The following is an 11,555-nucleotide window of genomic DNA, read 5'->3' as shown; positions in this document are numbered from 1 at the left end:
ATCTTTCTGGCGTCTGAGGCAGCTTTCGTGTCGGTAGCTTCGAGGTACAATTGAAACTTTTGTTTAAAAATTCGCACCGAGGTTGCCGGTGATGCGGAGCGGCGGGGGAGGGCGGATGCTGTCCATACTACCGGATGGCTGGTCGCTGGTCGAAGGCAGATTATTTCAGGGTAGGTCCATCAAACTCTAACATCACGTACTGGTACCATGATGTGTTGGGTATGCTGGGTCTGCGAGGATTGCGTTTACCAGAGCAGTGAGAGAGGCTACCAACACTTGTAGAAGTACAACTCTATTTTATTTAGCTATGAGCTGTTCAACACACTTGCCCTGTGGGTTGACACTATGATAGGTTGACTGGAGACCTGAGGCTAACCTCACCAGACTATACTGCTAGCACATGGTAGATGTTCGTGTTACTGATCACGGGCTTTGGCTTTCTCCGAGGCTGCATCCCGAATGAGCGGGAAAACTAGTACCCTCTGGCCATATAGTGGCCGTGTCCTATCTGGTGTTTGGCTGCTGTGTTCTGTGTGTTAATTGGTCTTTCAATGTGTCAGTCAGTGTCTGCCTCTGCGCCATCATATACTTGTGTGTATATTATGACAGCAGGATTTTATTCCAGATTCTCGGCATCTGCGGGGTTTTATTGCAGATTCTCGGCATCTGCGGGGTCTTATTGCAGATTCTGGACATTTGCGGGATTTTATTGCCGATTCTCGGAATCTGCGGGATTTTATTGCAGATTCCGCATTTTGGGGGGCTGAGCCCTAACCTTGAGGGGCTAGGCCCGCGCCGGACTGATTTCCGCCCCGCCAGCTGGCGGAAAAGGCCTTTGAAATGACATCTCCGGGCGGCGCATGCGCGGGAGCATTAGCGGCCGCTCACGGAATCCCCGCGCATGCGCTGTGGAGGGAGTCTCTTCCGGTCTCTGTGGAGACCGTGGCGAAGGCGGAAGGAAAAGAGTGCCCCCACGGCACAGGCCCACCCGCGGATCGGTGGGCCCCAATCGCGGGCCAGGCCACCGTGGGGGCACCCCCCGGGGCCAGATCGCCCCACGCCCCCCCCCCCAGGACCCCGGAGCCCACCCGCGCTGCCTTGTCCCGCCGGTAAGAGAGGTGGTTTAATCCACGCTGGTGGGACAGGCATTCTAGCAGCGGGTCTTCGGCCCATTCGGGCCGGAGAATCGCGGGCGGGGGGGGCGCCAACCGGCGCGGCGCGATTCCCGCCCCAGCCAAATCTCTGGAGAATTCGGCAACCGGCGGGGGTGGGATTCACGCCAGCCCCCGGCGATTCTCCGACCCAGCGGGGGGGTCGGAAAATCTCGCACCAGATTCTAGGCATCTGCGGGATTTTATTGCAGATTCTCTGCATCTGCGGCTCTTTATTGCAGATTCTCCGCATCTGCGGGACTTTATTGCAGATTCTCGGCATCTTCGAGATTTTATTGCAGACTCTCGGCACCTGCGGGGTTTTATTGCAGATTCTTGGCATTTGCGGGGTTTAATTTCAGATTCTCGACATCTGCGGGGTTTTATTGCACTCTCCGCATCTGCGGGATTTTATTGCAGATTCTCGGCATCTGCGGGACTTTATTGCAGATTCCCTTTTTCTAAATATGTTTTTATTAAGAATTTTTCAACAATATTTTCCACCTTACAAACAAACTCCCCTCCCGTAACAAAAAAAAAGAGAACTCGCGTGGCAAGACATGAACATGGATACAGAACTTTGTACATTGGATTCATCCCGTACATGTCAGTTTCCGGATCAATCATGTGTTTTCTTGCTCAAATGCCCCCCAGTGAAACCCCCTTCCCCCCCCCCCCCGAAAGATGTCCCCCCCTCCCCCCCCCCGGGTTGCTGCTGCTGTCCGACCTTCATCTACCGCTCCGCGAGATGGTCTAGGAACGGTTGCCATCGCCTGTAGAAGCCCTGCGCAGACTCCCTCAAGGCAAACTTTATCCTTTCCAACTTTATGAACCCAGCCATATCATTTATCCAGGCCTCCACGCCGGGGGGGCTTCGCCTCCTTCCACATTAGCAAGATCCTTCGCCAGGCTACTAGGAACGCAAAGGCCAGAATGCCGGCCTCTTTCGCCTCCTGCACTCCCGGCTCGTCCACTACTCCAAATATTGCTAGCCCCCAGCTTGGCTTCACCCAGACTTTCACCACCTGAGATACTGTTCCCGCAACTTTTATTGCAGATTCTCGCAATCTTCGAGATTTTATTGCAGATTCTCGACATCTGCGGGGTTTTATTGTTCCACACTCTCCACCAGAGATCGACAAGTGGCGGCTCCCTGGCGGAGGGAGGGGCCCACTATTGTGGGCGTGTTCGCCTGGCGTGGGAGGGGCCTGTAGTGGTGGGCGGGTTTGTCAGAGGGTGGGCAGGGCTCTTGGAGGAGGGCGGGGTTTGTCGGGGAGAAGGCGGAGTTACTCGGGGAAGGGGGCGGGGTTTCTCGGGGAAGGGGGCGGGGTTTCTCGGGGAAGGGGGCGGGGTTTCTCGGGGAAGGGACGGGGTTTCTCGCGGAGGGGGCGGGGTTTCTCGGGGAAAGGGGCGGGGTTTCTCGGGGAAGGGACGGGGTTTCTCGCGGAGGGGGCGGGGTTTCTCGGGGAAGGGGGCGGGGTTTCTCAGGGAAGGGGGCGGGGTTTCTCGGGGAAGGGACGGGGTTTCTCGGGGAAGGGACGGGGTTTCTCGGGGAGGGGGCGGGGTTTCTCGGGGAAGGGGGCGGGGTTTCTCGCGGGAGGGCCCGCGGATTCGCGGCCGTTGTTCCGGGAGACGGAGAGCGGCCATGGCGGAGCGCGGGGCCCATTTGAGAGGCGGGCTGTCGGGGACTCCGGGCCGACCGTCCATATTCGAGGTGGTGGCCCAGGACACGTTGATGTCGGCGGTCAGACCGGCCTCGCAACACGCCTGCAAGGTAAGGCTTGAATGGGGCCTACAGGTGGCGCGGTGCGGCCCAGGGGCAGGAAGCCGAGCCAGGTCTCCCCACCGGGTGGGCAGGAGGTCGGTGTTTGATCACCCTCTGCAGGGAGCCGCTGCCCACTTAATTCCACTTCAGGTGGAGGAAGAGATAAAGGGTAAGAAGGTTCACCCGGTGTCCTGACCAACACACCCCTCAACCGAAAGAGTCATCCAGACTCGAAACTTTAGCTCTTCTCTCTCCACAGACGCTGTACGACTTGCTGAGATTGTCCAATATTTCCTGTTTTTGTTTCAGATTCCAGTGTCTGTCGTAATTTTCTTTTATCACCCAAAGGTGATTGTCTCATTTGTTTTTTTTTGTGATCCTTTGATCGGTGGTGGGCAACCTGCGTCTAGGGATCTAATGTAGAGTGCACATTCTGCTGGTTTCCATCCGTGTAGTTTTCTTCCTCCCAGTATGACTGAAAACACAAAAAGCGAGGGCAAGTGAAGTGAGGTGTGTGCTGTCTGCTCACAACATTGACTGTGAGAACCGTGCACCCCCTCTACATCCAATCAAGTGTAAATATTCATTGTTTTTACTACTTGAAGTTGATAGTTCTATTAATATATGAATGATCAAGCATTTTTTATAACTCGTTATTAAATATTTGGCGTGTATTAAATGCATTTAATCTTAATTCAAGGGTCATAGTTAGTAACCTTCCCGATTTCAATTTTGTGGCGCATTGAGATGAAGGAGGGTCACTCATCGCTGTCTTAGATTCACAGACGTTCACAGCACAGGAGCAGGCCACTCGGCTCAACGTGTCAGTGCTAGTCAACAAAGATCTGACTATACTAATCCCAATTTCCAGTGCTTGGCCCATAGCCCTGGAGGTTATGGGAGCACAAGCACATATCTAAATACTTGTTAAATGTTACCAGAGTTTCTGACGTAACTACCCTTTCAGGCGGTGAGTTCCAGACTCCCAGCACGCTCTGGGTAAAAAAGCTTCTCCTCAAATCCCCTCTCAGCACTACCCTTTCAGGCGGTGAGTTCCAGACTCCCAGCACGCTCTGGGTAAAAAAGCTTCTCCTCAAATCCCCTCTCAGCATTCTGCCTCTTACCTTAAATCTATGTCCCCTGGTTATTGACCCCTCTCTTAATGGAAAAATTGCCTTCCTATAGGCCCACATGATCTTATACAGCTCTGTAAGATGCCCTCTCAATCTTCGCTGCTCTAAGGAAAATAGCCTATCCAATCTTTGTTCATAGCTCAGTCCCTCCAGCCCAGGCAGCATTCTGGTAAATCTCGTCTGTATCCTCACTAATGCAATCACATCCTACCTATAATGTAGCGACCTGAACAGCATGCAGTACTCCAGTTGTGGCCTAACCAGCATTTTGTACAGCTCCAGCATGACCCCTGTCTATGCCTTGGCCAATAAAGCCAAGTATCCCATATGCCTTCTCAACTACCTACCCTACCATCTTCAGGGATCCGTGGAAATCGACTTCAAGGTCCCTATGATCTTCGGTACTTTCCAGGATCCTCCCATTCATAGTGTAATCCTTTGCCTTGTTAACCCTCCGCAAATGCAATATGTTACGTCCCACCTTTCCAGGTTGAATTCCATCTGCCACTGCTCTGCCTACCTGACCAATCCGTTGATATTCTCCTACAGTCTACGGCTATCCTCGTCATTATTTACTACCCTATGAAATTTTCATGTCATCCACGAACTTCATTTAAGTCCAAATCATTAGCGTACACCACAAATAGCAAGGGCCCCAGCACCGAGCCATGTGGAACTCTACTGGAAACAGACTTGCAGTCACAGAAACATCCCTCTACCATCACCTGCTTTTTACCTCTCAGCTAATTTTAGATCCAACATGCTATTTTGCTTTGGACCTCATGGGTCACTACTTTCTTGACCAGTCTGCCATGAGGGACCTTGTCAAAAGCCTTGCTACAGTCCATATAGGCCACATCAATTGCATTACCCTCATCAACACTCCTGGCTACGTCAAAAACTTGTTTAAATTTGTCGAACACTATCTTCCCTCAACAAATCCATGCTGACTATCCCTGATTAATCCATTTCATAGAATTTACAGTGCAGAAGGAGGCCATTCGGCCCATCGAGTCTGCACCAGCTCTTGGAAAGAGCACCTTACCCAAGCCCACATCTCCACCCTATCCCTGTAATCCCACCCCACCCAACCTCACTTTTTTTGGACACTAAGGGCAATTTAGCATGGCCAATCCACCTAACCTGCACATCTTTGGACTGTGGGAGGAAATCTGCGCACACACAGGGAGAACGTGCAGACTCCGTACAGACAGTGACCCAAGCTGGGATTGGAACCTGGGACCCTGGAGCTGTGAAGGAACTGTGCTAACCACTGTGCTGTCCCTCTTTTTTATAATAATGGGACAAATTTAGCAGTCGTCCAGTCCTTTGGCACTTCACCAGTGGCCAGAGAGCATTTGAAAATTACTGCTAATGCCCCTGCTATCTCCTCTCTTGCCTCCCTCAACAGCCAGCGATAGACCTCATCTGAGCCTGTGATTTTTCCATTTTTAAGGCTGCTAAACCTGCTAGTACCATCTCTCTGTTAATTTCCTCTACTTTTTCACAGTCCTACACCTTGATGTCTCACTTGCGACATCCGTTTCCATTGTGAAGACCAGTGCAAAGTATTCATTGGAGACTACCCACATCTTCCAGGTCCCCATACACATTACCTATCTGCTCCCTAATTGGCCCTACTTTTTTCCTAGTTATTTGCTTTCTCTTTACATATTTTTAAAAGACCTTTCTGTTTTCCTTTATTCTATTCACCAAAGCTTTTACATGCTCTCTCCTAGCTTTCCTAATTTCCTTTTTAAGATTCCCCCTGCACTTTTGTTATACTCCCCTGGGGACTCTGCCGTATTGAGCCCTCGGTATCTGCCATAAGCTTCTCTTTTTTCTGATGCAGCATTTTCCTGAATGTCAGTGGCTGCATTATGAAGGTAATGTCATCGTCTCCAAGGTGCTTTGCAACATCCTGCCCACAGGATGCAAGTGAAAATTAATTCTTGCTGCTGTCGGGCTATAGTTAGGAATACAATATAAACCTGCAGAGACATTAGCTGCTGTTGGATCCTCCAGCTCTGCTGACTAAGGTGGCGCGAGAGGAGCAAATTGAGCAGCTTTGTTTCTGAATTCTTCATCTTAATTTCTCCCACCAGTAACCATAGACGCTTCTATGGAGCTAAGCTCAAAATGCTACCTCCAAACATAAAAATTTCAGTTAATCACTTTCACTTGGTTGTGTTCTCAGGAATAAGATTGTATATTGAATCACAGAACTTAAATGGCATTGATTCAGAGGGTCAATTGCTGTCTGGTACATCTTCCAAAAAAACATTCCTAATAGGAATATGCAAAACACAGGATGAAATAAAACCCTGGACTATTTAGTTCGCCTTATACCATCCTGGTAGTCACGTGATATCACAATAATGAAGCTGTTAACTAATCTAGCAATCAATGTCTAGCAATTAATCTGCAACAGACCCATGAATGGTTCACGGAAAACTCTAGTGTTGGGAATCATAGATCCAAGCTCATCCTTTTCTCCCAAGCAAGTTGCCCTTCACATATGAGCGAAATCTGGGTGTTGGTGAACTTTTCAACATGGGAATGACTATCACAGACCAGCAATTCTGCTCTTACAGACAGGAGATGGGAATAAGGGACAGTGCTGGCTTTTGATAATGAATGTCACACTTGACGCTGAAAGCCAGAATGCTCCATTCAGTTGATGCACATTGGCATTTTCAATCTAAGATTAAATTTGTAATGTAATCATGCCTTGATGATCAGAATTCAAAGCAGTTTGGTCTTAGTGAAATGATCCTTCATTTGGGATGGGAGACAATGAGAGATGTGTGCCATTGTTATGATGCCGATGCTGTACAAGGTAGTGAATTTCAACATGATGTGCACAATTGTATCGTTTGTAAACAAAAGACATATTAGCAAAGGGTAGCACAGTGGTTAGTACTGCTGTCTCAGAGCGCTGAGGACCCGAGTTCGATCCCAGCCCGGGTCACTGTCCGTGTGGAGTTTGCACATTCTCCCCGTGTCTGCGTGGACCTCAACCCAAAAGATGTGCAGGGTAGGTTGATTGGCCACGTTAAATTTCCCCTTAATTGGAAAAAAGAATTGGATACTCCACAAGATAACGCATTAGAAAGTCAAGACTGAGAAGTGGGAAAGGGCAGATGTTTTCACCAAAAGGGTACATTTGGCTGTGGAATAAGTTACCAGGAAATGCTATTGAAGTCAACAGTAAACATGGCTCCCGAGATCAATGGGTGTTTCTGATGAGGGGGGATAGAGAGCTATAATGTGAGGACAGATATAGAGGGGACGATCAATGTTAATAGAACTTTAAAATGCTTAAGCTAGCTGTTCAGGTCCTACAATTCTGCTGGCCTTTCACAAATCCCATTTTCATAATAAAAACAGAAAGTGCTGGAAAAGCTGAGCCGGTCTGTCTGGCAGACTCTGTGGAGAGAGAAACAGCGTTAACAGTTCGAGTCCATTATACTCATTTGTTCCAAAGAAGAATCATATTGGACTCAAAACGTTAACTCTGTTTGTCTCTCCACAGATCTGCAAGACCTGCTTAAGTTTTCCAGCATTTCCTGTTTTTATTTCAGATTTCCAATGCCTGCAGTATTTGAAATGAAATGAAAATCACGTATTGTCACAAGTAGGCTTCAATGAAGTTACTGTGAAAAGCCCATAGTCACCTCATTCCGGTGCCTGTTCGGGGAGGCTGGTACGGGAATTGAACCCGCGCTGCTGACCTGCCTTGGTCTGCTTTAAAAGCCAGCTATTTAGCCCAGTGTGCTAATCCAGCCCCTGCAAGGTGCTGGTTTTGCTTTTGCATTTCCCAATTCCTATTTTGCTTTTACCATGCTCTTTCACCATTAACTTTCTAACGATCCTTTCAAAATATGTAAAGGTACCTTTCTGGAAAATGGTCAAAACTTCTGGCTGACTGAGACTCCGGAGCAGGGTATAGCAATTTTACAGTAATGTATATTTCTCTTCTAGGTGCTTGCGGAACACAACCCTGATCGCTATGGGTTTCTGTGGCGATGGTTTGATGAAATCTACGTGGTGCTGGATGGCCTGCTTCAGCGTCACTATCTGTCCCGGACCAGTGCTTCCTTCTCCGAAAACTTTTACGGTCTGAAAAGAATTCCCCTGGGTGGTGGCCGTGGACTGTGGAGACTAGCCAGCCAAGGGCTCCCGAGGACCCAGCACTGGAGATCCCTCTTGGTGATCATAGCTGTTCCGTACATAAAAGTGAAACTGGACAAACTGTTTGCGAGGCTGAGAGAGGAGGATGACTATGCAATACATCTCCCGGAGTCCTCTTGGAAGTGTCTGTACAAGGCCTTCCTTGCAGCCTACCCCTTTGTGAACATGAGCTGGGAGGGGTGGTTCCTGATCTACCGGCTATTATACGCCTTCGGGAAAACGCAGTTCCACTCACCGCTGCTGCGAGTGACAGGGGTCCGCTTGGGGAACCTGACCGCTGCAGACTTTAAGGACCTTGAGCAAAGATCATCCTCTGTCAGCGACCCCTCACCCAATGAGAGGTAAGAAAAGAGCTTAGGGGCGGCGAGGTACGGTTGTCGGGAATGTAAGCCTTGAAGAAAGGTTACAGAAATTCTGTGTACTTATTTATGTCAGAGGGGAGAGTTTGAGGTAACGTATTGAGGTGCCGAAATAGTGATGGGAATTTAGAACATAGAACATAGAAAACATAGAAAATACAGCACAGAACAGGCCCTTCGGCCCACGATGTTGTGCCGAACCTTTGTCCTAGATTAATCATAGATTATCATTGAATTTACAGTGCAGAAGGAGGCCATTCGGCCCTTTGAGTCTGCACCAGCTCTTGGAAAGAGCACCCTACCCAAACTCAACACCTCCACCCAACACCAAGGGCAATTTGGACATTAAGGGCAATTTATCATTGGCCAATTCACCTAACCCGCACATCTTTGGACTGTGGGAGGAAACCGGAGCACCCGGAGGAAACCCACGCAGACACGGGGAGGACGTGCAGACTCCGCACAGACAATGACCCAAGCTGGAATCGAACCTGGGACCATGGATCTGTGAAGCAATTGTGCTATCCACAATGCTACCGCGCTGCCCTTAAGAACAAATAAATCTACACTATATCATTTTCCCGTAATCCATGTACCTATCCAACAGCTGCTTGAAGGTCCCTAATGTTTCCGACTCAACTACTTCCACAGGCAGTGCATTCCATAGATGCAAACAAATTGTTAAATGTGATGAAGGTTTCAAATACCAGGAAATGCCAGGTTAAAAATGAGGATATTCAAGGTAAAAATAAAGATTGCAGCTGGGAGTTACATGCTTGAAGTTTTTTTTTCTTGATCAAAGCCTGAAAATAGGAACTTGCTGTACTTGGGTTGGATCATAGATGGTAATACGAGCCTCGTCACTTCATGGCACTGAATATTGGAACAGTACCTGCACATATTCTAACCTACTCTCTCTCTATCTCTGCAGTGTGGTTGGGGAGCTGACCTCCTTCCTTGGTAAAGCGTTGGGGGGTGTGGCAGTATCACTATCGACTGGTGTTTCCATAGGTGTCTTCTTCCTCCAGTTTCTCGAATGGTGGTACTCATCTGAAAACCAGGAGACTATTAAATCCCTCTCCTCACTCCCGACCCCTCCTCCGCCAGTGCACTTTGACAAGCTGCCAAGTGAATCCTTACCTAGACTGAAGACTATGTGTCCTTTATGCAACAAGATTCGGACAAATGACACAGCCTTGGCAACCTCTGGATATGTCTATTGTTACCGATGTGCTTATAGCTATGTAAAATGCCACCAGCGATGTCCTGTGACAGGCTACCCTTCTGAACTGCAGCATCTCGTCAAACTTTACTCTCCAGAAGCATGAAAGCATGAGATCCATCAATCTGAGCACACTTTTATTGGTCATCTACTCTTCATTGTATAACCGAGCAGATGTCTGACTCAGTGAAATGTGGTCTGCTGGTTTCTGCTGATGAACATGAAGCAAGTTTCAATTGTTAATTATTTTTTTCAGTTTTCTCTCTTTCTCTTAAATGTGCTGACTTGTATCATTACTTGGTCAAGTGGCCATTCACTTATAAACCTAGAGAGGAAATACATCCATAAACGCATTGATGCTGGTGCCTACATATCCACCCTTTCCAATAGGACTCATGAATGACGATTAGGAAACCTGACTTAGAGTGATAAAGCCAGTTTCAGCAAACTCGCTATCGTGGTTGAGATCAGCTAACACCACATACACTGAGTCCTTTTTGAATGGCTTGGAACTGTAATGAACAATACAAGGAGCCCCCTAACCTCAGAAAATCATAAATGCATTTTATTCTTTGGACATTGAGAGGTGTTTGGAATTAGTACTGCGGCAGGAGAAAAATGGAAACTATCTGTGTCGGTGCTAAACATGATCTATGACAATTATGAACCTTTGAATTGAATCTGAACATTCTCAAATTCAATTAATAAATGTTATTCATGATTTAAGTGGTCTTGTGGTGCAGTGACAAGTTTCTCTGCCTAGAGCCAGAACCTCTGGGTTAAGTCCCACTTCAGGACTTGTTGGCCAAGGAATACATGACATGGTTAAACAGGCTGCATATCAACTTGTAAATCCTTCCAATGCAAGCGACTGGCACAAGTAGGAGCGATTCTCGGTCAGCCATGTGACAAAAAGGAATTGGAGTCTCTTAACATCACCATCTGTAGCTCTAAGCTATGACATGCCTGTAAAGAGTATGTAACCACAGCAAACTGGATTCCTTGCAGGGCTGGTTGGCTCAGTTGGCTGGAAATTGGTGTCAACGGGATGAGGTTCGATCCCGGTTCTGACTCAGGTGGAATTGTGACCTGCCCTCCTTTCCCTACCCGTGGTGGTGATCATGGTCCCCTGGATCGGACGTGTCTTCAGGCACAGAACCGAAGAAAAAAACGAAGATTGACGATTTAATCATACAAGGCCAAGCGAATATACAGATCAATAATTAATACAGCCCTAGTTTATCTCCTGTAGACTGTTTACAAATTTAACTTGTCGATCGTGCCCTAAAAGATTTAGCTGCTTCTGGATTAGATCAGATTCTCAAATTGTAGCACTCACCTTTAACATTTGCCCCCACAGTCTGAATCATTCCAGAAATGTGTATTTTGGAAGTATAGATATATACTGTGTACTAAATCATTTTGATGTGAAAAATAAAGATTAATAAACGGTTTTATTGAAAACTAAAGTAAACTGTACGCCAGCTCAACCAGTTTTACATGCAAATTGTAAACAAAGGCTTCTAAATCTAAATTTAGAAGGTAGGAAGGAGAAAGGTGAATGCTACAAATCCCGAACAGATCAGAGTTCATCTAAAAGTAAGCAGTTTATGTCTTCAGTGAATCCAGAGTTTGGCCAAGTTATTGGTGTTCCAAACAAACCAGGGTTTTCTGAAAACAAGTTATCTGAAGGAATAGTGCATGGTAAGTTAGAGCCTACGCTATTCCCTA

General features: G+C 47.6%; 1 protein-coding gene across 1 annotated transcript; it reads left to right on the top strand.

Annotated features, from left to right (window-relative positions):
- The first annotated feature begins 2,739 nt into the window (after window positions 1-2,739).
- Window positions 2,740-11,279, top strand: pex12 (peroxisomal biogenesis factor 12). Its single transcript, XM_072469209.1, has 3 exons — window positions 2,740-2,925; window positions 8,034-8,584; window positions 9,534-11,279. Exons 1-3 carry the CDS (start codon window positions 2,797-2,799, stop codon window positions 9,928-9,930), a joined length of 1,077 nt encoding a protein of 358 aa, XP_072325310.1. The 5' UTR covers window positions 2,740-2,796; the 3' UTR covers window positions 9,931-11,279.
- The last annotated feature ends 276 nt before the right edge of the window (window positions 11,280-11,555 follow it).

The sequence above is a fragment of the Scyliorhinus torazame genome, chromosome 12 (genome assembly GCF_047496885.1).
Source record: "Scyliorhinus torazame isolate Kashiwa2021f chromosome 12, sScyTor2.1, whole genome shotgun sequence".
NCBI classification, from domain to species: domain Eukaryota; kingdom Metazoa; phylum Chordata; class Chondrichthyes; order Carcharhiniformes; family Scyliorhinidae; genus Scyliorhinus; species Scyliorhinus torazame.
This window is presented reverse-complemented; position numbering and strand designations above follow the sequence as displayed.

Coding starts and splice junctions, on each gene's coding strand:
- pex12 (XM_072469209.1), top strand. CDS start 2,797: ATGGCGGAGCGCGGGGCCCATTTGAGAGGCGGGCTGTCGGGGACTCCG. Junction 2,926..8,033: donor CCTCGCAACACGCCTGCAAG/GTAAGGCTTGAA, acceptor TTTCTCTTCTAG/GTGCTTGCGGAACACAACCC. Junction 8,585..9,533: donor GACCCCTCACCCAATGAGAG/GTAAGAAAAGAG, acceptor CTATCTCTGCAG/TGTGGTTGGGGAGCTGACCT.